General features: G+C 34.0%; 1 protein-coding gene across 1 annotated transcript in view; it reads right to left on the minus strand.

Annotated features, from left to right (window-relative positions):
• LOC136036668 (polyamine-transporting ATPase 13A3-like) overlaps positions 1 to 26,706 on the minus strand; it is a 107,255-nt gene that overhangs the window by 60,111 nt on the left and 20,438 nt on the right. Inside the window, exons 5-8 of the mRNA XM_065718975.1 lie at positions 23,858 to 23,943; positions 11,776 to 11,932; positions 4,758 to 4,962; positions 2,311 to 2,509 (exon numbers count right to left, since the gene is read on the minus strand). Of these exons, the coding sequence (XP_065575047.1) occupies positions 2,311 to 2,509; positions 4,758 to 4,962; positions 11,776 to 11,932; positions 23,858 to 23,943 (647 nt within the window). The remainder of the gene's footprint in view (positions 1 to 2,310; positions 2,510 to 4,757; positions 4,963 to 11,775; positions 11,933 to 23,857; positions 23,944 to 26,706) is intronic.

Consider the following 26,706-nt stretch of genomic DNA (forward strand, 5'->3'; position numbering starts at 1 on the left):
TATATGCCATTGGGACATAACTTACAACCCTTGCCCTGAGGGATGTGGGACGGTGTCGTCCTTTACAGACAATTACTGGACCTTTCAACTACACTGAACAAAACGGCTATCTCAAAATTTTTACTGGATGTATCTGGTGAAATAAGGGGCGTAGAGTGGGGTTTTTTACCGCCCAATCACTTTCAATCATTAGAAAGGGCACAACACGTTAGAATTTCTAATCGAATGGGCCCCTTGCGAAGTTTCTATGACTTTTATCTGAAGTGCCCTTTGTCTAAAACAAACAATAATAATGCTAATAATATTAAATAAATGATACATTGTGCCCACATCGCTCTTTACTAAGGTAACGCAATTGCGTTGCCCATAATTTCTGTTTGTTTTGGGTTTTATTTATTTATTGATGGTGCTTTGTGGCGGTTTTGCGCTTGGTCGATTATTTTGATTTTATTTTTGTTCATTTTTGGTTTAATGGAATAAACGTTATTTTGTGGACAAAGTTTTCTAATTTTTTTTTATTTTTTTATTGACATAGTCTTTTTCATTCAGAAATAAAATAATATCTTATATCTTTTTTGGTTTGGTCGGTATGAATCCATGATTTGTCTTGCTATTTTTATGTTAGAGACAATTTTCGACAATTTTCTACACCATACTCCCTTTTGAAAATAATAACACAAATAGTATTGTTTTATTTAGTTTGATACCTCGTCTAGTTGACCTGAAAGAAAACTTGATACCATACTGAAAAAACTATATCTATGCTCCTTGTCAACCTGGACACACTGACACTCTTTTAATTTAGTTAAATTAGAAGAAAAGAAGCAGTAATAGAAGCCTAGTAGCCCTGAAAGTTTCAGGTTAATACTCCAGTCGTTCTTGGGATATTGCTAAAATATCAAATTGGCAACCAGCATGTAGAGAGTGGCTTTTGATTTAGTTTTAAAGCATAATTGTAGGGGATTGATATACCCAGCAACCCTAGAGACACAGTTACTGGACCGCTCATCTATGCTGAAGAAATGACCATCTTAAAATTTTCATTGGAAGTGTTTGGAATATAATAGGCTGAGGAGGAGGCCTGCTTACCCTCCAATCACTTTTGAATCTTAAAGGAAGAGTAGAACTTTTAATTTTCAATCGTATTAGCTCTTTTAAAAGTTTCAATTATATTATTTATAGATGAAGCATGATAGAGCAGCACTGCCTCTATTCTATGAGTTAATGCATCAAAGAATCATCCATTGTATTGTATGTTTTTTTGTATTTCGACATCAAATTAGCCATTTGAGATTCGATTGTTGTTTAAATAAGCCTGTCTCTCTCTCTCTTATCTATTTTATTCTTCTCGTACTTTTTTCTGGCACATATTGCACCTATTTTTCTTCTGGCACTTCTGGCACTGATTCATTCTCTTTTGGCAGTTTTTTCTGGCACCTATCGCGCTTATTTTCTTCTGACACCTCTGGTACTAATTAGTTTTCTTCTGGCACTTTTTTCTGCCACCTATTGCACTTATCTTCTTTTGGCACTGATTTGTTTTCTTCTGGCACTTTTTTCTGGCACCTATTGCACTTATTTTCTTCTGGCACCTCTGGCACTGATTTATTTTCTTCTGGTCATTTTTTGGCACCTATTGGACTTATTTTTTTCTGGCACCTCTGGCACTGATTTGTTTTCTTCTGGCACTTTTTTCTGGCACCTATTGCACTTATTTTCTTCTGGCACCTCTGGCACTGATTTGTTTTCTTCTGTCACTTTTTTCTGGCACCTATTGCACTTATTTTCTTTTGGCACCTCTGGCACTGATTTGTTTTATTCTGGCACTTTTTTCTGGCACCTATTGCACTTGTTTTCTTCTGGCACCTCTGGCACTGATTTATTTTGTTCTGGCCCTTTTTTCTGGCACATATTGCACTTATTTTTCTTCTGGCACTTCTTGCACTGATTCATTTTCTTCTGGCACCTATCGCGTTTTTTTTCTTCTGGCACCAAAGGTACTGATTTGTTTTCTTCTGGCACTTTTTTCTGCCACCTATTGCGCTTATTTTCTTTTGGCACTGATTTGTTTTCTTCTGGCACTTTTTTCTGGCACCTATTGCAACTATTTTCTTCTGGCACCTCTGTCACTGATTTGTTTTCTTATGGCACTAGAGCAATAGAGTAATTTGTCATCTTATGTAATTCTGCATGCCTCGTAGAAAATGAAAACGATGTGACCCCAAAATGAAGTAATTTTTGTACTTGAAATGCATTTGAGTCAGTTTCAACTATTAGTTGTTCTATAGATTAATGTAAAACGTTACTAACCTGTGAGCATACTTTCATTAACTATTGCGGTACCATTGAGTAAAATTGCATCACAGTGGAGTGTGCATCCAGCAAAAGGAATAATAATTGTATCACCTGGAACTAAGTATTTTGATTCTATCATGGCTGTTTTTCCCTCACCAATCTCAACTTCTACAACATCCGTGGCCTGTATAGTCTCTGCCAAGCGTTTCTGTGCCTAAAGAAAAAAATAAAATAAATAAATAAGAATAAAAAAGAATAAAAAAGATTTAAAAAAAAATAAAAGAATAAAAAATAAAGATTAAAGAATAAAAAAGTATAAAAAATGAAATAAAATAATGAATAAAAAATGAATAAAATAAGAATGAATAAAACTAAAAGAACAAAAGAAAATAAATGAAATAGCATTGCATCTGTTATTCCATAGCGATAGGCAAATGGTTTAACGCCGAATGATATAATATAATATAAATTTATTGCCCATCCTAAATGTCAAATACAAAACTGATGGAGTAATAAAGAAAGAAAAGGAAGAGACAAATAAATTATTTTAAATATAAACAAAATCCAAACAAAGAAGAACTGATAGGAAAACAAAAACACAAATAAGGGCAGTTAAATGCAAGAACAAACGCATGATCAACGAAGGTTAATTTCAGTTTTCTGCCTCCGGTACCTCTTATTTCTTTTCTACACCACGGACACTGGAATAGGAACTCCGTACCGCGAGGATATGAATGTTCAAATAAAGAAAAAGTGTAGACAAGTACCAAGGAAAGTGAAAACAAAATATGCTTGTTTCAGTTGGTTAAATGGGAGCTGACACCATGATTTATATCATAAAATAAGAAAAACCAGGAATCCAGTTATAATGAAAAGGAAATTCATAACATGTTATGCAGACATTTGCAGCACCAGACATCAAATTTAAAAAAAAAAAAAAAAAAAAAAAAAAAATGTTGGTAAAAATTCGCCCAAATTCAAGCTACATTTGCTACGTTATGCAGACATTTGCAGCACCAGACATCAAATTAAAAAAAAAAAAAAAAAAAAAAAAAAATTCAAATTCAAGCTACATTTGCTACGTTATGCAGACATTTGCAGCACCAGACATCAAATTTAAAAAAAAAAAAAAAATTCAAATTCAAGCTACATTTGCTACGTTATGCAGACATTTTCAGCACCAGACATCAAATTTAAAAAAAAAAAAAAAAATTCAAATTCAAGCTACATTTGCTACGTTATGCAGACATTTGCAGCACCAGACATCAAATTAAAAAAAAAAAAAAAAAAAAAAAAAAAATGTTGGTAAAAATTCGCCCAAATTTAAGCTAAAAACATGTGTCATCAGTTGGAGAAGGCGTATGTTCCCTTCGTAAGTGTAGCTGCCTTTGACAATTAACACCCTGTTTATTTTTGACTTTTACGGACTGAAGATTTTGTCAAATTTAACTATCTAATTTTGCTTATTAATTTTTACGGTTCAACGTTGTAATATTAATAAAAATGTGGTACTACCCTGGAGACTTTATAATTTTGGAACAAAAAAAAAAGGAAAAATATTAGAGAATCGTGGTTTTAAGGTCTAAATAGACCCAAGAAAGGCCAAGGAATATTTTTTTTTTTTTTTTTGCAGTGATCTCCTTGGTAATTTAAGTGTTCTGAAATGTCGGGAGTTGGAAAAATTAGAGTAGCAAATATCACCCAATTTAAACATTTCATTCCCTATATTCCTCTTTCTAATTCCTTTTTCTATTCCATTCCTTCTCTTTCACACTCTCTCCGGTTTCTCTTTTTACTGCTTTCTCCGTGCATTTTTACTTTTCACTTACTGATTTTGTTTGCCAAATCGAAGCAATAAGAAGTTATTATGACAATATTTCGATTGGATTGTAAAATAAATATGCCTAGTCGACTGAAATAACGTGGAGAATATTAACAAACAGTATCAATAAAAATAATATGAGAAAAAGTCATCTTTCTATGGTGATTCCAGAAACGTAATATACATTAAGTCTCAATTTAAATATAAAAACTCCAAGAATATGACACTAAGTATAACGATCAGATTATTTTTTGAATTTCTTTGCGCGTAGGTGTATTCTAGGTTTTTCTCTGGTTTCTCTTTTTTTTGCTTTTTCTCTCCATTTTTTACTTTTCACTTACTGATTTTGTTTGCCAAATCGAAGCAATAAGACCCCAAGTGGCCATTATGACAATTGCTATGGCAAAGTATTAATATTCAACAACCTCTTTCACACTCTCTCCGGTTTCTCTTTTTATTGCTTTCTCTGTGCATTTTTAATTTTAACTTATGATTTTGTTTGCCAAATCGAAGCAATAAGACCCCAAGTGGCCATTGTGACAATTGCTATGGCAAAGTAGTAATATTCAACGACCTCTTTCACACTCTCTCCAGTTTCTCTTTTTATTGCTTTCTCTGTGCATTTTTACTTTTCACTTACTGATTTTGTTTGCCAAATCGAAGCAATAAGACCCCAAGTGGCCATTATGACAATTGCTATGGCAAAGTAGTAATATTCAACAACCATCCAAACAGCGACAGAAAAGACTTGAAACATGTAGAAAGGTCGAAAGAACTCAAGGGCAAAGAGCTTATAGTAACTGCTTACAGGCACCTTAATGAAATTTTCATCAAACAAAATACGCCTGCAATAATGAAATGAAAATAACTATTAAAAAAAAAATTAAAATGTAAATAAATAAAAATATGATTGAGTACCATTTAATCCAGTTAACAATTTACCACTCTAGAAAAAGCCTCCTCTAAATTATTTAAAGCCAAAGAAAATTTCCTAGTTTTTGAAAACAAAAACCACATACGGTAAATACTTAACTATTAGCATTAACTAAGATCAATAAGATTATAATTTTAGCACCAATAAATACTACTAATAAAATAAGTAAATAGTTGCTCTCGCTACACCCTAATCTTCCGTATCTAGGTCAGAGTTCCTTCGATTATAAACTCGGGCTATTTCGGGACGCAAGGGCATCCAAAGCCAGGATAGCCGCTTAATTATTCTACCACTCTTCAAAAACTAATAAATAAATTAGATGGCGCGACAGTACCTCATTATATATAAGATGTATATAATATTTTTGGCTCCTGGAAGGGGGGGGAATAGAGGTGATAAATAAAAGGAGATTTGTCCCCTATTTTTTTTATTTAAACTATTGGCTTCTATTTTTTAACGGTTTTTGTAAGTGGTGGTCGCACTGGTACCCTGTATACATGGAAGCACTATTATGTCATTTACGTTGATTTAGTGATTTTACTGATAACCGAAATTAGTTATCTTTGCATCTCTTGAGTACTAAAATTAGCAAGCTGCAACCCTGGTTTTTACTCAATGAGGTCTGACCTGGATATTGAAGGGTCAACTTAAGTTCTACATGAAGCACTAAATAGAAACGCAAAATAAATGCTGGAAAGTAACGAAACTAAACAATATGAAACTAAAAACTAAAGGATAGACTAAAACAAAATATATACACAATAGAAACATACAGTAAACATTATCTACAAGAGCGCACCTACAAGAACGTTAGAATTGAAAAAAGTTAAATTATTATGAGGCTATTTGAATAATGTCTTGGACCACACTGCATATCCATTTAATTCAATTCAGCCTTAGTTAAAAGTTTTATTAAAAGTTATAACTATCTTGTTAGTTTTGCTTTATAGAAATTTTAGTTCAAAATAGAATAAAACCGAGATTCAAAATAGAATATAAATAGACTAAAATAGAAATTTTAGTTCAAAATACAACAATACTACAGAATACCAAACAACGGAAATTAAAATACTATATTTACTTATATAGTTAAATTATACTATTAGTTCAAAAAGCAAGAAAAGTAAAATAGACAAAAATTATTAATGACGAAAAATCATACAAGCAAATGTATATACTGAGAATCAACAGAGAGATATGCTTGTGTGAAAACTTCCCTACATATTAAAACAGCAGAAGTTGAAGCCCAGTGAAATAAGAAGAAATATAAAAATGAAACATGAAAAATGAAAAAAGAAATATGAGAAAATATATAAAAATGAAACATGAAAAATGAAAAAAGAAATATGAGAAAATAAATATGGAAATAGAGAGGTGCGAAGGAGGTTGTCCCAGTGCAGTATATCTACAAAGAAATCATCTTGAAATATAAATAATTATACGATTTGTTTGAGCAAACTGATTCAATCAATAAGCTTTTGGTTGACTATTAGATGGCACGACAGTATCTCATTATACATAAGATGTATATAATAATTTTGGCTCCTGGAAGGGGAGGAATGGAAGTGATATATACAAGGAGATTTGTCCTCAATTTTTTTACTATTTAAACCATTGACTTTTGTTTGTAATGATTTTATCAAGTGATGGTCGCACTGGTACCTTGTATACATGGAAGCGCTATCATGTCATTTGCATTGCTTTAGTGATTTTTTTGAGAAGCAAAATTAGTTGTCTTTATATCTCTTAGGTAGCAAAATTAGCAAGCTGCAGCCCTGGTTTTTAGCTAAGGGAGGTCTGACCTGGATATTGAAGAGCCAACTTAAGTTCTACGTGAAGCCTTAGCAAGGTATAATAAACAAGGTTGCTTAAGTTCATCAAGCAAGCAAGTTAATACCCTAATATCGAGGTATTTCAAGGAAAGGGGCTTCTGGATTCTGATATAATACCACTAAAAACAGAATTTAAATCAGTTCTATTAGTGCCAACCGACTGTTTTGGCTACCCAATTGACTGACAAACAATAGGCTTTACAAGAAATGTGCTTCAATGCTGCTTTCTAGGGCTATAAAAAAAACGGTGAGATAGCTGGGACACGTTCTATAGATGAAGGATGACAGATTACTAAGGATTGCTCTTGTCCACCAAACATCTGGCGCAAAACGAAAAGCAGGTCGTATCCAAATAGGGTAGGAGGTTGTCATAAGGAAAACTTTAAGGGAAATGGGAACTTGTCCAGAGAGTGTATAGAGGGAGGTTTTGAATAGATTGGGATAAAAGAGGATTATGCGTAATTTTATTGGCTTCACGCGGCTTTTTTGCTGCAGCGAGTTGTTAGTAGTAATGGTAGCAGTAGTAGTAGTAGTAATAGAATTAGTAGTAGTATTAATGCCACTAAAACTGTCAGTTCGTTTTCTCGATGATAACTCAAATAATGTGAAATTAAATTTCACTCACAAATCAAATTTAATTTGAAATTAAATTCATGATATTATTGTATATCTACATTAGTTGTTTAAATTAACCGTAATTAATTGAGATCAAACCTAATTATTATATCTTCTGTAAAATTTACCAGTTTTGCCGTGTTTTGTTAACTATTTGAAACACGAATAATTCAGCCGAATACCTTGGCCGATTTTGAGATATGTTATATGCTGAAATTTTAGTAGAAAAACACAGTATATATTCCTTTTTCTTTATTTGAAATAGTTTTTGAGATGAAACCACTCATATTCTTGCTTTTTTGATGTTACCATGTCATATTGGAACGTGGGTGTTACCACGTTATACCTGTCACCTTGTTATACCTTTAAAATGGTATTAATCAAAGAGGGAAAAGTTCTACCTAAAGCAGAACCACGTCATTACCTTTAATTTACCAAAGGTTCCAGAGATTTATATGTTTAACTAAATTATCATATTGTTAGATGTTAGTAAGATTTTGAAAAAGTCTGCAAAAACCGGCGGGATCCTCACCCAGTTTTTCTGTGCATGAAGAAAGAAAATGTGATTTTCCAGTCTAGTCTTTGTATTACCACCTCAACCTTAAAAGGAATTACCACACTAGCCTTAAAATATAAAGGAACTTTACCAAACTTGACAATAAGATGAAAAACACTCAAAGGAAGAAGAAGAAGAGAATTGGGAGCCAATTGACATCATTTGAGCGGATCCCATCCTCATCTTGAAAAAATATGGGATTTAAGTTACGACACCGCCCAGGAAAGAATCAAACAAAATAGAAATATCATGCAAATTGAAAGAACTATTCAAAATTTAATCATCATGCAAAAGTTGCTTAGGATCATCACAAGAATTCGAAACTTAACCAAAATGAGTGAATGGTCACTCAACAAATGAAAACTCACAAGTTAGTCACATTCAACAAAATAGCCTCCTTTCATCGCTTCAAAAGTCTAAAATATACGGTATCATTGACACTTTACTGAAAACTATTTGTGTCTTGAACAGTCTTGGAAAATGAAAATAAAATCAAACTGAATATTTGAAAAATTAATATTAATTGTTGAAAGCTCATAGCTCAAGATTTTATTTCATTGTAATTTTATTTTCATTTTCAATGATGTAATTACTAGAAAAGAGCCTACTTGTAATATAATTCTTTTTCACTAAAGCACAAATGATGCAATAGGCTTTTACAGTTAGGTAAAGGAACAGTATCAAAATTGTTGTTTGTAGGAATCTATTTTTTTGGAAGGTTTAATAATTATTTTTGTTAAACTTAGAGTTTTTCAAAGTTCCTTTTTATCCACTTCAACCTCAGACGAGACGTCCATTCACAAAACATTATGATTACGGCAAGGCTCTGACTGGAAAATCACTTGTTTTACTTTATGCACAGAAAAACTGGGTGACCATCCCGCAGCTTTTACAAACTAATTCAAATGCTTCGTAACATATAACAATTTGACAATTCAGTTAAACTTTTAAACCTCTTGAAATTTTGGCAAATGAAACATAACGTGGCTATATGCTTTGGGTAGAACTTTTCTCTCCGTGATTAGTACCATTTTAAAGGTATAACATGGTAACAGGTATAAGATGGCAACACCAACTTTCCAATATAACATGGTAACATCAAAGCAGGAAGAATATACAAATGAAGAAATAGGAATGTCGTAACATTAAGCTTGAGTGAATTTAAATGATGTTTCAATTTTTTATTTCCAATTATTATAGTACAAATAAATATCCCCACATACAGCATAATACACGTGAATAAAATACTAGTAACCCTAGGAAATTCCTTTAGTGAGATTTCTTAAGGAATAACTGATTAAAACCTTTAAGCATATAAAAAACTTTCTTACATATGCACTTTTGTTTACAATTGTGACGACTTTATACCCCCAATATACTAATACTACTACTACTAACAACTCACTGCAGTACCAAGCTACCTGAGGCCAACACAGCTACGCACGTACCCCCTCCATCCTAATGTATTCAAAGCCTCTCTCTTTACACCCTCATAAGTAGCTCCTGTTTCCCTTAAGTGTTTGTTTACAACATCCTCCCACCCCAAACGTGGACGACCTGATTTCTGTTTAGCCCTAGACGATTGGTCGGAAAGGACAATTTTTGCCTATCTGGCATTTTTCATCTACAGAATATGCCCAAGCCATCTCAACCTTTCTATCATTACAGTCCTGGAAAACAGGATTGAACCCCACTTTTCATACAGCCCACTGTTTGAAATACGGTCAGTCAGCCGGGTACCCAAAACAATCAATAGGCAATTTCCCAGGAAAACATCACCGCCTACCATAAAGTAACTTGCTGCGTATGGAACTTTTGAGGATACTTTCTGCCATACAGCCTCTAGATTAATGTCCTCAGTTATAAATGATTAAATTTCTAAAAAGCTATTTGCATTTCCTGTTTAGTTTGTTCATTTCTGTCTATGCATCCGGTTTTTATTTTATATCTTCTTGATTTACATTCTCCGTTACAAATGACAAAATTTACAAAAAAAACTATTTTAATTTCTTTTTAGTTTGTTGACTTTTGTCTTTCCTTATATTTTTTTACTTTATACCCTCTAGTTTTACGTATTCTGTTATAAATTATTAAATTCTTAAAAAGCTACTTTCATTTCCTCTTCACTTTGTTCTCTTTTGTTTTTGCTTCAAACTTCTGTTTTTATTTTGTATTGTGTTTTTTATTCCCGCGATTTTCGTCCACTAGATCTAGGCACTGAAGAAAAAAATTTGAAAAAATTAATTGTTTATTTTTATTGTTTGCTCTGGATTTTCATTCCCTTTAAATCTTTTATTTTATTTTTAATTTATCGACCAATTTTATTTATTGTTCAATTTTCGTCATCCAATTTTTCAATTTGTTTTGCAGTCTAACATTTTGTGCTAAAAAAAACTGTCAGTAAGGAGCAATCACGGATAACATAGAGAAAAACAGAAATGGAGAAATAGAAATGGAGTTTTAATATATTCATCCGCATGTTAAAGGTCCTATCTACAAAAGTGTGGAATTTTGCTTATTTTTTCAAAGATTAAATTTAGAGATGTGTATTAAATTATATTTCTCCCAAGGGTTATTGTATCAAGCCAAAGGTCCTAGAAAATCATGATGTGGCTCATTCGACCTGAAGTTTACAAATTAAATACTCTTTTTAAGTAGCCACAAAGATTTTGCCACAGCAAAGTTATGTTTTCGACCATATTGTGGCAACAAGCAACAATTTTGACCCAAAGAGGGCAAAGTTGCTATCGCTAGAAAACTGAGCTAACAGATTGACAGAAAACTATTTTTCTTCCTAGACCACCGTAATGCCACACGGCGGCACAGTCGTTCCTAAGCGGTCAAGTACTCCAGGCTACGCAAATGCGTAAAATAGTCGCTTATTTAAAACCTTTATTTAACCAAGTTGATTCCCTTCGAGCCACCGATCACTACTACCCGAGCCAGCCCCTCCAATAGTCAAAATTGTTTACAAAATAAGCTTCTACTGCCCAAAGTACGAACCAATCGTTACACCAACTCATTTTAGTCTTTCTTCGCATCGATTTTCAATGCTGAGCCGTAGTGTGTGATTTTGTTTAAATGTAAGATTTTGTAAAAAAAACTGAATTTAGCTATACTACGATAGTTTTTAAATATACCTATCTTTCTCTCTCTCTCTCTCTATCTCCCTTAGTTGTTTGATAAAATCATGCACAGTGATGTATAATTTAGAAATCTACTAAGGAGGGCTTGTGGCTCATTGCGTAGGGAGTAGAAAGGGTTTAATGCCTAAAAAATGCATTTCCACACCAGTAGCATGTCTATTGATTTGAAGTTTATTAGAACAACTAATTGATAGAATATTATAATCGCTTGCTTTGACTTTTCGTTTCATCCTGCTTTTTCGTTTTTCATTCTTCATTTTTTTTTTGTAAGTTACGTGTGGTGTAAAGAACCTATTTATAGCTTTTGATAATAAAGATTTTTGTGAATTTAATTTCAGGTTATTCCTCAAGGGGGGGAGGGGTTAAAATTAGTAAAATTCAAATAGAAAAATACAGTAGTAAATACCCACGGGTATTTACCCCCGGCTATTTTTACTAAGAATTTGGTAGGATTCTAGACTATCTTCAATACAAAATGGGCATTATGAGATTTAGATCAAAGCTATGAAAGGACCAATACAGCCCGTGCAATTCAACAACAAAATGTTATTACATAAAAATGGTTAAATGAGAACCTTTTCCATTGAGTTTCTGCAGATAAGCCATTTTGACTATGAAGTTGAGAAGTTGGTATACAGGATCCAAGTCCTTTTACTTGGACAAAGTTTTCTTCCTCCTTGTTCCATAAGAACCGAGTTTTTTTTACGGTAAAGAAACGGATCTTCTCAGCATCTATAAAAAAAAAACATAAATTATATTTAAATACTTAAAAGACTTCAATATACTTCAATAAAAAAAGAAGGTAAAGGATACGGCATTAGACTTTACAGTCCCTATCGGCGGTGCTGATCTCCGTTTCTTGGCCCTTCAGCCAGGAAGTGCAACGGGGGGTTGGGGGCCAACCATCCTGTGCTTTCGCACACCCTTCCTGTTTACCTTCCCCAGATTTCTCCAAGTACCCATTTAGAGCTGGGTCGACTCTGGCTAAGCTTACAGAGTCACACCACTGATCCCCGTCCCAAACTAAACAAATGGGTACACTGGGATTGGAACCCGTGTCCTCTCGTACGAAGGATCCTGAATCCAGCGCATATACTTCAATATATACTTCATATACTTCAATATATCTACTTAAATTATAAAAACTTAAAAAAAAAACTTTAACCTTAAATTAAAGTTAAACTAAATCAAAAAACTTAAATGAAAAAAAAATTTAAACTCAGATTAAAAGATTTAGGTACTGTTCACAAAGTGACTAAGCTTTCCAGTCGACTTTTGCGAACAGTGTAAAGTTGCCAGAGAGATAGAGAAGATAATAATTGGCTAGACACGGAAAGCTAATCCCAGCCGCAAGTGGAAATTGTTAATGGCTAGTTGATTTTAGCGACAAATTCAAATTAATTAACACATGGCTTTAAAAAATACAGTAAATTTTTAATGCCTTTAATCTAGTAATTGAAAATCAATTGCTTCTTGGATAGTTTTTGAAATCGGCGAAGAAATTTAGCTGAGATTCAATAATTATTAATGGAAATTTGTTGAGATCAGCTTATTAAGACCATGTAAGTGTGGTCAATTTTAAACAATTTGCTTTTTCAATCGAAATTCCCAATAATTTTCACCGGTCTGTCTTATAAGTTACCTTTACTTTAATTTCATTTACTTTTCATATTTGCAACTGGAGCTTTTACGGCGTTAAGACACCACTTGTCGCGAATAACCACCTTAACAATAAAATTTGTTTGACCAATCATGATGGGGATAAGAAGTGGGATAGGAACTGATACAAAATAATGTGTATAATGGTGCTACACCAGCTGAGCAGTTCTTTGAAATATACACCAGCTGAGCAGTTCTTTAAAATATATTGTCATATGAAAGTATATGTTTCTGGAAGACGTGCAAACCGATTATATTGTCATATATTGTCATAATGTGTATAGTGGTGCTGCACCAGCTGAGCAGTTCTTTGAAATATATTGTCATATGAAAGTATATGTTTCTGGAAGACGTGCAAACCGATTATATTGCCACATATTGTCATAATGTGTATAGTGGTGCTGCACCAGCTGAGCAGTTCTTTGAAAAATATTGTCATATGAAAGTAAATATTTCTAGAAGACGTGCAAAGCGATTATATTGTCACAATGTATATAGTGGTGCTACACCAGCTGAGCAGTTCTTTAAAATATATTGTCATATGAAAGTATATATTTCTGGAAGACGTGCAAACCAATTATATTGTCATAATGTGTATAGTGGTGCTGCACCAGCTGAGCAGTTCTTTGAAATATATTGTCATATGAAAGTATATGTTTCTGGAAGACGTGCAAACCGATTATATTGTCATATATTGTCATAATGTGTATAGTGGTGCTGCACCAGCTGAGTAGTTCTTTGAAATATATTGTCATATGAAAGTATATGTTTCTGGAAGACGTGCAAACCGATTATATTGTCACATATTGTCATAATGTGCATAGTGCTGATGCAGCAGCTGAGCAATTCTTTGAGATATATTGTCATATGAAAGTATATGTTTCTGGAAGAAGTGCAAACCGATTATATTGTCAAATATTGTCATAATGTGTATAGTGGTTCTGCACCAGCTGAGCAGTTCTTTGAAATATATTGGCATATAAAAGTATATGTTTCTGGAAGATGTGCAAACCGATCATATTGTCATATGAAAGTATATGTTTCTGGAAGACGTGCAAACCAATTATTTTGTCATATATTGTCATATGAAAGAATATATTTCTAGAAGACGTGCAAAGCGATTATATTGTCACAATGTATATAGTGGTGCTACACCAGCTGAGCAGTTCTTTAAAATATATTGTCATATGAAAGTATATGTTTCTGGAAGACGTGCAAACCGATTATATTGTCAAATATTGTCATAATGTGTATAGTGGTGCTGCACCAGCTGAGCAGTTCTTTGAAATATATTGGCATATAAAAGTATATGTTTCTGGAAGACGTGCAAACCGATCATATTGTCATATGAAAGTATATGTTTCTGGAAGACGTGCAAACCAATTATTTTGTCATATATTGTCATATGAAAGAATATATTTCTGGAAGACGTGCAAACCGATTATATTGTCATATATTGTCATATGAAAGTATATGTTTCTGGAAGACGTGCAAACGGATTAGCGAATAAAATCTTCTGAAACAAGAAATAATATATGAAAGAATTTTTGAAAGTAAATGTATTTCTCACCCCTTAATGCCTTCTAAAGGTAATTGGAAAAGAGGTACTTTGTGAAAATAAATGTAACAAAAAATTACTTTAACTTCAATAAAGGTACTTGCCTTACTTATTTGAGTTAAAACCCATGGTAAGTAGCAATACCAGCGTATAGAGAATAAGTTGTCAGCACCGTTAGCTGTCTTCCAGGTGAAACAAAGCACAAAGAAGAAAAAATAGGTAGTTTTTTTCTTTATTCCAAGACAGTGGAACTCAGTTCAGTGGATATTTCGGCCCTATGTCCAAGGGCCGTCTTCAGCACAAGTTCATAGAAGACGGCCGAGAACGACATTTATTTGTACCACCCTTAGTGATATATCTACATTAATATTTTCATTTGAGCGGACAGTTCAACCAATATAGGTGAGCTGCTTGACTATCTCAGCAGTCTAGTCACACACTTCTACAGAAGTCTGGGGGGTGGATGGTGTAACATCTAAAGCCATTATTTTGGTCTTAAACCAATTTAATTTTAAGTCAAGCTTTTCTGCAGCATACAGGCTTTTCTTTTAAGTGCAATTTTGAGCTTGGTAAGACTTTCACATGCTAATGCCATGTCATCAGTAGTGTCAATATACAACATAACTGTTTCAGAAAAATCCAAACGGCTGCGCTGGCAGTTTTTTGCTGAAAAATTAAACATGATGCATTTTAAGAATTCTGTTGCAGTGTCAAATACTATTCCTAATTTTAAACATGGTACGAAATGACCCTTTACAATAATGTTCTTGTAGAGTTCTTTGGATTGATTGACAATTTCTTTGGCCACGCCTACACTATTTTAAGACAATAAAGGTATAATCTGAAATAAGTTGCTTAAGAATTGACTATGAATATGGGAAATCGTCCTTATAATTCTTAAAAGTACCTACATTGTATAGCTGTTAGGGAGGCACGACACACGTTGCCAGCAATAGATCGTAGACCATTACTCGATGGAATGGCTCAGAGACATGCAGTATGGTCTGTCATGTACAAACTGTGTATCTTTAACTAGGTTCAATCATATTAAAATTAGCTACACCTTCATGTTCATTAGTCCATTATTTGAGCTCAAGATAGAAGAGACCCAAATCCAAGCCTAGATGCTAGGCTTGAGCACGTGTATTTATTTATTTTTAATTGTTGTGATTTTGGTGGTGGGAGGTGGTGTGGACTTGGATTTGAATTTCGAGGACGAAGTGGTAAGTAAAAATAAAACAAAATTATATAATTGGATTTCTTGTTTTTTTTTTTTTTGTTTTTTCAAGAAGAGACTCTTTATTTGATATTTACTTTTGTTTTAACCCCTATGTAACGGGCCATGGAGCCTTGTAGCGGTTTAGAGTTATTGTTGTCCATTTATTTTGATGTTAATAAACTGAACTGAACTGAACTGAAACCTCCAAACCTTCTCAAAATAAACTCCAGTATCTCAAACAAAACTTCTTGGTAGGATACGCGTCTTAATCAAAGTGAAGAAGGGTTTTGACCATAGTGTGATAGAAACAGGAGCATCCACTATAGTCATTGAAGTGTCTTTACCCAAAACCTTTGAAAACTATAAACACCGTTTAGCGCTTATCTCAAGCAATTTTCACGCGTCTTTTCTTCTCATTTCTGTGTTACATACTAAGAATTACAAAAGGCAGCGGCTATTTAAAAAAGACAATCTTGACCCATCCCACCCTAGTTGAGGTTTCCTCTTTGGCTTTTCATAGAAAGCTTACATCCCTTGGCTAGGAACGATCTCTATACTTTCTAATTAGGGGAAGCCTAATTCACCTCGACTTACTCGATGTTAATTATACAAACATTTAGAGTCGGAAATCTTTTCGCAGGACAGTGAGAAACAAATTAGAATGAATATTTCGGCCCTATGTCCAAGAGCCGTCCTCAGAAAGACATAAATATATAAGAATAAAAACTTACAACAGGATAAAATCAATAAAACTAAAATTAAGAAATTTTCAAAACAATCCCAACATCCTTAGCTCAGCGAAGTTTAACCAGGACTGATAAATAAATTGTGATGAAACGAGGCAATTCATTTAAATAAAAAAACATTGATTTTAAAAACACGTTTTTAAAGCTAATCTTGCTTTTTCGGCAACTGATCTCGTAGGTCTATTCGTGAAAGGTTCTGTGAATTAAAATGGGATAGTTGTGTTGAGGTTCATTCAGGTTATTCACTGTTAATCACGCTCGGATTTGCAATTATAATAGAAAATTTTCCATTATATTGGAAAATTTTCCAATATATTTGATAGTTGGAAAACCTAATGGATAGTACGTCGGGAGAGTGGCAAATATATTGGAAAGTTGGACTTACACTGAAAAATAGATTTAAATGTGTTTTATGCTTGTACATATGTCAGTACCCCATCGACATATCTATTGGTCTTCTATAACATTTTGTAAGATCATTTTTATTTAAATTTGTGTATAGAGCATTTAGTGAATATTCTCCCATATATAGTCATTGCTAATAAAGGCGGAATCTTCAAAAGTATTTTGTGGCTAGGATTTCACATTTTAAATCAAACCACCCTCCATACGTTAAAAGAGCTGTTTTAACCTCTCTCGTCGATTGTGCTCTGAATATTTGTTCTGATTCCTACATCACAGCAGAATTAGACCTGATCAGGCAAATACTTTTTGGAAATGGGTATTACAATTAACCGTAGACTGAATGAAAGACACTGAAAGACACTCCCGTAAAATCAACGATAATTTACCATGTGAGAATCCCGATAAGCCCTCAAACATAATTTACCTCCCATATATCCCAAAAATCATTAGGAATCTCAAAAAAGTATGCACATAAAATAATCTGTATATTGTGTTTACCAATAATTTGAAAATCATAAATCTTCCAAGTTCTGGTAAAGATAAACCTTAGCTACTCGCCAAAGAGGTGTCTATCAAATACCATGCGATTGTGGCAACTTCTATGTAGGGAGAACTCACCAGAATTTATAGAAACGCCTACAACAGCACAAAGATGATATCACCAAAGCTCTTAATACTAATAGTGCTCCTGTTCCCTTTGATTCTGCTTTAAGCAGCCATGTATTTTAAAATCCTAGCCACAAAATACTTTTTGAAGAATCCGCCGTTATCAGCAGTGACCTAGGCATAAAGCAAGTAGTTCGAGAAGCAATTGAAGTCAGACTTAAGATTAATAATAATATTTCCTTACTTAAGTTTGAATAAGTTAGCTTACTTAAATTCACATGCATTAGGAAGTAGGCAGTACAATTCAATTTCATTATATTGAATAATTAGATTAAATAATTAGTATTACATGAGAATACAATATATTACGCAATGCAATGTTACCAAATAATTTAAGTTCACCTGTAGCAGGAACTATCAGTACTCAATTGATAAGTTAAATAATATTAAATCAGTAAATAAAAGACTAATTTATAAGGCTCTCGGGTCCTTCAGGGGCAATCAGATCGATAACGTTTAGCAAGCAAATAAAATTTTCTAAGAAAAACAGGTAAGGTCAGTTTTTAGTAAAGCACTAGTTCTTAAAAGATATAGAAATATAGGTAAACATCAAAAGTCAGATTATCTGAGCTAGCTTTGCAGACATTCTACCCACTGTAAATTTTAAGAACTAGGAACTTAGATCCACCAGTGCCTCCAAAAGACCCCAAGGCATCAAAAAGGAGCCACCCATATTCCCCGTGGTTCCTTGCAGCCGGTTCCTTGAGCAGGTTATGCAGTTAATGCAGATCAGTCTGGTATTTTCATCACAGGGTGTTTCTGGGGTTGCCTCTGCCGCGTGAGTCCCTTTACTGCAGAATTTAAATAAACTGTAAATTCTACCCATGGTAAATCCAATTCAAGTGGGATTTCTTAATAGTAATTATTACAAAATTTGGAGTCAAGTAATAAGGTCTTTGCCTTTATTCGGATATTGCAATATTTTTCAGTTCTATTGTCTATTTTGTGATATTTTTCAGTTCAATTGTCTATCAAACAGTTCGTGGTAATGAACTGAAAGTAAGGAGCGATGCAGCTCAATAGTAACCGAAACTCTAAAGAATAGAATTTTGATATCGATAGATATATTAAAAAAATTGGCTTTCTATGTTGAATCCAAATATATAAGACTTATTAAGTTTAGTGTTACCCACTAAAAGCTACGAGCCTGAGAAATTTTGCCTGATTTTCGAAAAGGGAGAAAACACTCCTTAAAAGTCAAGGGATCTTAATGAAAATCACATCATCAGATTCAACGCATCCAAGAACCGTATTGGGGAAGTTTCAATTTCCCATCTGCACAAACGTGGAACTTTGTATTTTTTGCCAGCAGAAAGATTACAGATACTGGTTTATTTGTTTGTTTTGTTTTTTCCAGGGGGTGATCGCGTTGAACCAACAGTCTCAGAATATCTAAAGAAGGCTCATTCGAACGGAAATTAAAAGCTCTAGTTCCCTTCTTAAGTGAATCAAAAGATTGGTGGGCGACTAGCTCCCCTCCCACCACCTATTTTTCTTCAAAGTCGTCCGATCAAAATTGTGAGATAGCCACTTTGTTCAGCATTGTTGAAAAGTCCAAAAACAATGCCTTTGAAGGTAATACGATCCCCACAACCTCTGAAGGAAGGTCTTTAAGTTATAAAAGTTACCTATTGTTTTCGTATGATATTTATTATTGGGAAGTATGCATATTTTTTCGGGTGGAGTGGAAATTTTCGGCTGGGGGGATTTTCCATGGGGAGAATTTTCCTTGGGAACAGAAGTTTCCGAGGTTAGAACTTTCCAAGAGAAATTCTACAGTGGTGGAATTTGCCAGATTTCCTATGCGAATTTCTTTTGATTAGTCTTACTTTCTCTTTTCCAACTCAATTTTACATATGCACATGTTAAGAGGAGTTGTCTGGGGGGGGGATTTTACCGAGTTAGAGCTGTCTAAAGTATTTTTCCATAAGGCGGGATTTTTCAAGGGAGAAATTCGTCGAGGGGGAATTTTCCACGGGATAAATTCTCCAGAGATAATTTTCTGCGTGAGTAACTTTCCACTAGAGGATGCCGTATTTGTGGGATAAACTTTTCCACTTAGGAGGAGATTTCCAACATGATTTTAAAAATGATGTTTTCAGATGAAATCTTTTTCAAATGAAAATGCGCTAAGAAAAATTTCTCACCCAGAACCGTCGTCAGACAACTTTCGGGGACAATTTTTAAACTTAAAACATACTTTTTCGCATGCTGACCGATGGTCTGCGTTGCGCAGGTATCGATCTCCTGATTAAACGCCTTCGGCCAGGAGTGCAATGCGTGGTTAGGGGCAAATCATCCGACACTTCCCGTGTTCCCCCCCCCCAGATTTATCCAGGTATCAATTTAGAGCTGGGTCGACTCTGGCTGTTTTCATCGAGGGATGTCTCTGGGGGAGAAGGAATTTTCCACAGAGGGGGAGCCGGATTTCCTGGCACTATTTAAAAGCAACCAGAAATTAAATTAAAAAACTATTTTTTCAGTAAGTGAGGGGGAAGTACGTAAGAAAGTACGTATATGAGGGGAAATACCCCCTCCACAATACCTCATTCCTTATGCTGAAGTTTGACTTTTTGTCCCAATTCTTTGAGAGCAACTCCCGAAACATAAGGGCCGTTTAATTAGAATCATAAGCTTGTTCAAATATTCAAAAAAACTTAAGCGGAAAAAGCGAGGTATTGCGGAGGGGTATTCCCCCTCATATACGTAATAATTTCTGTTCATTTTAAGTTTTGATGCTGCTCCTTGTTTAAAGTTGATTTTTTTTTTTCCCTCTAAAGTAGTAACAATTCATAAAAAGCATAGCAAAGATATAAGGACACTAATCTGACATCATACTTCTAAGATTTTGACCTTACTTATATTTAAATAATTAAGCTTACTTGTATTTATCATTAGTTGAAAAAAGACATTTAGGATCGCCCACAAAACGTGAATTATCAGGCATCGATTGTAGAATTACATTCTTGGCCGTGCTTGACAGTTCCTTCGTCGTATCACCACCAGGATTGATTGAATTGGTTAGGGTTGTAGAAATTAAAGCAAGCCTGACAACGAAATGGCATAAAACTAGTTGAAATATGACTTAATTGAACAATCAATGCCACCATGACTGCAGGAGAGCTAAACATCTTGTTCTAATTATGCTCAAAAATTAGAATGGCTTAAGAAATTACTTTACATGGTTGTCCTAACTTCTGTTCCTCCCTTTAAAGGGACACTTACAGGCATGTGGATTCAGGGCTCAACCTTCTACCCCGAAACACTAAATATTCCTGAGGTCCTGGGTAGTTCTAATTAAGAAAAAAATAGCGACGAAGACCACACTGCCTTTCCATAACAAACAAATACAAAGTAGAGACAATAGGGAAAATCTTTTCAATACAGTAGAAATCATTTCCGTGAATATTTCGGCCCTATGTCCAAGGGCCGTCTTCAGCACAATACAAGAATAAGAGAGAAACTATATATATATATATATATATATATATATATATATATATATATATATATATAAATAAACTTACATCAAATTGTGAGAATTAAAACTAAATAATTAAAAACACTTTTTAAAACTTTTTTTAAAAATAGCCCTAGCATCCTTACTTCAACGAAGTTCAACCAGGACTCTTGAGTCCTGGTTGAATTTATAGTTAAAATTTATAGTTAAAATTCAGTCCTGGTTAAAATTCATAGAATCTTAACGAAAATTGCACCATCAGATTCAGCGTATCAGAGAACCCTACTGTACAAGTTCCAAGCTCCTATCTACAAAAATGTGGAATTTTGTATTTTTTGCCAGAAGACAAATCACGGATGCGTGTTTATTTGTTTGTTTTTCTTTTTCCCAGGGGTGATAGTATCGACCCAGTGGTCCTAGAATTTTGCGAGAGGGCTCATTGGAACGGAAATGAAAAGTTCTAGTGCTCTTTTCAAGTGACCAAAAAATTTGGAGGGCACCTAGGCCCCCTCTCACGCTCATTTTTCCCCAAAGTTGTCGGATCAAAATTCTGAGATAGCCATTTTATTCAGCATAGTTAAAAAACCTTATAACTATGTCTTTGGGGACGACTTACTCCCCCACAGTCCCCTGGGCGGGGCTGCAAGTTGCAAATTTAGACCAGTGTTTGCATATAGTAATGGTTATTGGGAAGTGTAGAGACGTTTTCAGGGGGATTTTTTGGTTGGGAGGGGGGGGATTGAGAAGAGCGGGTTATTTTGGGGAAATTTTCCATGGAGGAATTTGTCATGGGGGAAGAAGATTTCCATAAAGGGGGCGCAGCATTTTCTAGCATTATTTAAAAAAACAATGAGAAAATAAATATGAAAAAGTTTTTTTTCAACTGGAAGTAAGGAGTAGCATTAAAACTTAAAACGAACAGAAAATATTACGCATATAAGGGGTTAACCTCCTCCTAATACCTCACTCTTTACGCTAAAGGATTTTTGGTAATTTCAACTATTTATTCTACGGCCTTTATGATTCAGGGGACAAAATTTAAGCTTTAATGCAAAGAGTTATTGACGAGGTATTGACGAGTGGGCGAACCCTCTCATATACGTAATAAAAACATACGAATATAGAAGTTTGTTACGTAAGCTAATTCGTAAGTTACGTATATCTTTTACTAATGAAAACGTTCGTAAAAACTAAAAGTTCTAGTTGTCTTTTTAAGTACCCAAAAAATTGGAGGGCAACTGGGCCTCCTCCCCCTCCTTTCTCAAAATCATTTGATCAAAACTATGGGAAAGCCATTTAGCCAAATAAATAAATATGCAAATTTCGCTTTCATTATTCATCTGCGGAGAGCCGAAATCAATACATGGATTAACTAAAAAATGTTCAGAAATGAAATAAAAAAAACAAGTTTTTTTAACTGAAAGTAAGGAGCGACATTAAAACTGAAAACGAACAGAAATTACCCCCTATATGAAAGGGGATGCTCCCTCTTCAACTTCCTGCTCTTTACGCTAAAGTTTTTACTGTTTTAAAAAGTAGAGTTGAGAGAAAGAGTCAAACTTTAGTGCAAAGAGCAAGGCGTTGAAGAGGGAGCATCCCTTTTATTATAGAGGGTAATTTCTGTTCATTTTCAGTTTTAATGTCGCTTCTTACTTTCAGTTAAAAAAACTTGTTTTTTTATTTAATAAATATAATCATATGTAACACCGAAAGAACTTGACGTTCACGTCAATCATAAAAGAGTCAACACTTAGTTAAAAAGTTAAAAAAAAATAGATAACAATAAAATTAATGAAAACACATAAAAAATATGGTGAGTTAAAACTTAGTTAAAAAGTCAAAAATAAAACATAAATAGATAAAAATAAAATAAATGACTAATTTTCCTGGATATTATATAACCCAACAAAACTCGGAACAAAACTCTTCCGATATCTTTCATGTTTAGCGGGGAAGGGAGTCAGTTTAGGGATATTTCAGGATTTTATATGGGACGGTCTGTTGCGGGCGGGAAGGCAGAGTTCGGGATGATGGAACATAATCGAGGAACAGACAGGGTCTTTGTACCAAAACGAAGGCACAGGAGGTTCTTTCTCTCGGTCAAGAAAGTGAGCTCGAACTTGCCAAGTAGATAACGATATGGAACCTTCTCTTCCCCATTTATGATTCTAAATGCTTGTTTTTGGACATTTTAAATCTTATAAATATGCTCTGAAGAAAAACTGAAATGAAGAAAGACCGAAAACTGGACAAGCAAACTCATGTATTGGCTGAATAAAAGAACAATAAAGTTGGAGAAGATCCTTAGGGGGGCAAGAAAATTTTCACCAAAGTTTTAAAAGGGAAACCGAAGGGGAAGCTTGTTTTAGGATATTTTTAACATGGACATCCCACTTCAAGGCAGCAGTGATTGTCACCCCAATTAGTTTAACACATGTGCCACAGATTTTGGGAGGAATGGGGTTTGTGAAAGAAGGGGGTAATTTTTCGTTGACAAACTTCAAGTGTGATTTGCCCAAAATAGGCGTTTACAAGTCAAATGCCAGGTATATTGCCTTACCACAACCACCCTCTGAAAACAACACCTGCGCACATGGTTGTCTGTAGTATGATTACCAAGTAGTATATTGCCTTACGTCCCAAAAAAGAGCTCCTATGCGAGTGGTTGCCTGTAGTATAATTACCAAGTAGTATATTGCCTTACCACCCCTAAGAACAACTCCTGCGGAAGTGGTTATATGTAGTATGGTTACCTTGTAGTATATTGCCTTACCACCCTTCCGAAAACAATTCCAGCGAACGTAGTTGCCAGTAGTATAATTATTAAATAGTATATTGCCTTACCACCCTCCAAAAAATAGTACCTGCACATATGGTTGATATTAGTATGATTACCAAGTAGTATATTGCATACCTTACCAAGAAATTCACCAGGCAAACTTACCAAGAAATTCACCAGATTTCAAGGGAACTTGTAAATTTCTTCTAGAAGTGCCGATTTCATCATGACCAGGGCAACGTGTATGGCAACTATTAAAATAAAAACTTTCATGGATAAAAGATAAAAATTGTAATAGTTCTTAAGAAAGAACTATAAACTATAAACCTACTATAAAAGAATTTTAAGTCACTTCGAGAACCAGCTTTGAGGTGGAGAAAAATCAAGAATTTGTTATCAAACACATTAATATTTCAAGCAGTTCGTGGTAACGAACTGTAGTAAGGAGAAACCCGGCTCAATAGTAAACGAAACTCTAAAAAACGGAACTTTGATGCTAAAAGATACATCAAAAGAAGCGGATTTTTATGCTGATTTTCAATACAGTTTCATCAAATTTAGTCTTTGTCATCAAAAGTTACGAGCCTGAGAAAATTTGCCTTATTTTGGAAAATAGGGGGAAACACCCTCTAAAAGTCATAGAATCTTAACGAAAATCACACCATCGCATTCAGCGTATCAGAGAACTCTGTAGCAAAAATTTCAAGCTCATGTCTACAAAAAAGTGGAATTTCGTATTTTTTGCCAGAAGACATATCACGGGTGCGTGTTTATTTGTTTTGTTTTTTGTTTTTTTTTCCCAGGGGTCATCGTATCAACCAAGTGGTCCTAGAATGTCGCAAGAGGTCTCATTATAACGGAAATGAAGAGTTCTAGTGTCCTTTTTAATTGACCAAAAAAATTGGAGGGCACCTAGGCCCCCCCACGCTCATTTTTTTCCCAAAGTCAACGGATCAAAATTTTGAGATAGCCATTTTGTTCCACATAGTCGAAAACCATAATACCTATGACTTTGGGGATGACTTACTCCCCCACAGTCCCTGAAGGAGGGGCTGCAAGTTACAAACTTTGAACAGTGTTTACATACAGCAATGGTTATTGGGAAGTGTATATACGTTTTCAGGGGAATTTTTTTGGTTTGGGGGGTGGGGTTCAGGGGAGGGGCTATGTGGGTTTTTCCTTGGAGAAATATGTCATGGGGGAAGAGAAATTCAATGAAACAGGCACAGGATTTTCTAGCATTACTAAAAAAAATAACAATGAAAAAATAAACATGAAAAAGTTTTCTCAACTGGAAGTAAGGAGTAGCATTAAAACTTAAAACGAACAGAGATTATTACGCATATGAGGGGTTCTTCTCCTCCTAAATACCTCGTTCTTTATCCTAAAGTATTTTTAGTAATTTCAACTATTTATTCTACGGAGTTTCTGATTCAGGGGTCATTCTTAGAGAATTGGGACAAAACTTAAGATTTAGTGTAATGAGCGAGGTATTAACGAGGGGACAAACCCCCTCATATACATAATAAAAATATAAAAATATAAAAGTTTGTTACGTAAGTTAATTCTTAAGTTACGTATATTTTTTACTAATAAAAACCTTCGTTAAAAATTAAAAGATCTAGTTGCCTTTTTAAGTAACAAAAAAAATGGAGGGCAACTAGGCCTCCTTCCCCACCCCTTATTTCTCAAAATCGTCTAATCAAAACTAAGAGAAAGCCATTTAGCAAAAAAAAAGAATTAATATGCAAATTTCATTTTAATAATTTATGTGCGGAGAGCCAAAATCAAACATGCATTAATTCAAAAACGTTCAGAAATTAAATAAAAAAAACTAATTTTTTTAGCTGAAAGTAAGGAGCGACATTAAAACTTAAAACGAACAGAAATTACTCCGTGTATAAAAGGGGCTGTTTCCTTCTCCACGCCCCGCTCTTTACGCAAAAGTTTGACTCTGCCACAATTTTACTTTTTAAAACAATTAAAAACTTTAGCGTAAAGAGCGGGGCTTGGAGGAGGAAACAGCCCCGTTTGTTGTTGCTCCTTAATTTCAGTTAAAAAAACTAGTTTTTTTTATTTAATCTTAAAAAAGGATTGTAAATAGACATTAAGCTTCAGATCAATGTCACTTATTTGCTACATTTATTTGTATTTGTATAAGGGAGGCTTCGAAAGAAAGCTTTTTGTTTTGCTTTCAATAAATTGATAAGAGGAGAAACGGAAAAGTAAGCAAGATTAGGTTAACATACTATTTTCTGCTTCTTTTTAGCCAAATTTTAGCTACTTGATCTCACCAAATAAACACAATAACTTGAGTTGGTGCGTATATAAAAAGATGATTGAAAAGAAGAAAACGTTATATAAAAAAAAGAAAAAGTAATTATGTTCCTAGATTATGTATTTTTGTATTTACTTTACAATTTCATCTCTATTTGTTTTGGAATTTACTTTCCTAGTGATTTCCTTGTTTTGTATACTGTTTTTATTTTGTATATATGGCACAAGGGCTTTGAAAATGCACTGATCACTCTATGTCTCTAAACGTGTCAGGTGTTAAGATGAAGAACGAACCAGAGCATGGTCAATTTCACATTATTGTGAACTTTGACAAACACAGGCGCGAGCAAAAGGTATCCGGAGGTCTAAAAGCCTGAATTGTAGCATACCTGAATAAAATATAATTTTTTTTTTTTTTTAATCATATTTTATTAGAGTAGATTATTAGAGTAGATTTTGTCTAAAAAAAACTAATTTTAAAATTTTCAGGCATTTTTCTAGTTTGAATTAAAACATTAAAATTATTGTTTAGGCAATGTAAAAAAATATCAGTTTGCATAATAACCTTAGCGATTGTGAATTGAACTTGCAATTTTTTCAACTTTTTCTCGTGTCTTAAAAAGACATTGCTTATGCTTAAAAGAAAAGAAATTCAGTAATAATGTTTTTCTAACAACGATTTATATTCCACTTTAAACTGTTGGTTTTCTTTCATAAGGTTTTTGAATTGTTGTAAT

This window comes from Artemia franciscana, chromosome 15 (genome assembly GCF_032884065.1).
Source record: "Artemia franciscana chromosome 15, ASM3288406v1, whole genome shotgun sequence".
Lineage (NCBI taxonomy): Eukaryota > Metazoa > Arthropoda > Branchiopoda > Anostraca > Artemiidae > Artemia > Artemia franciscana.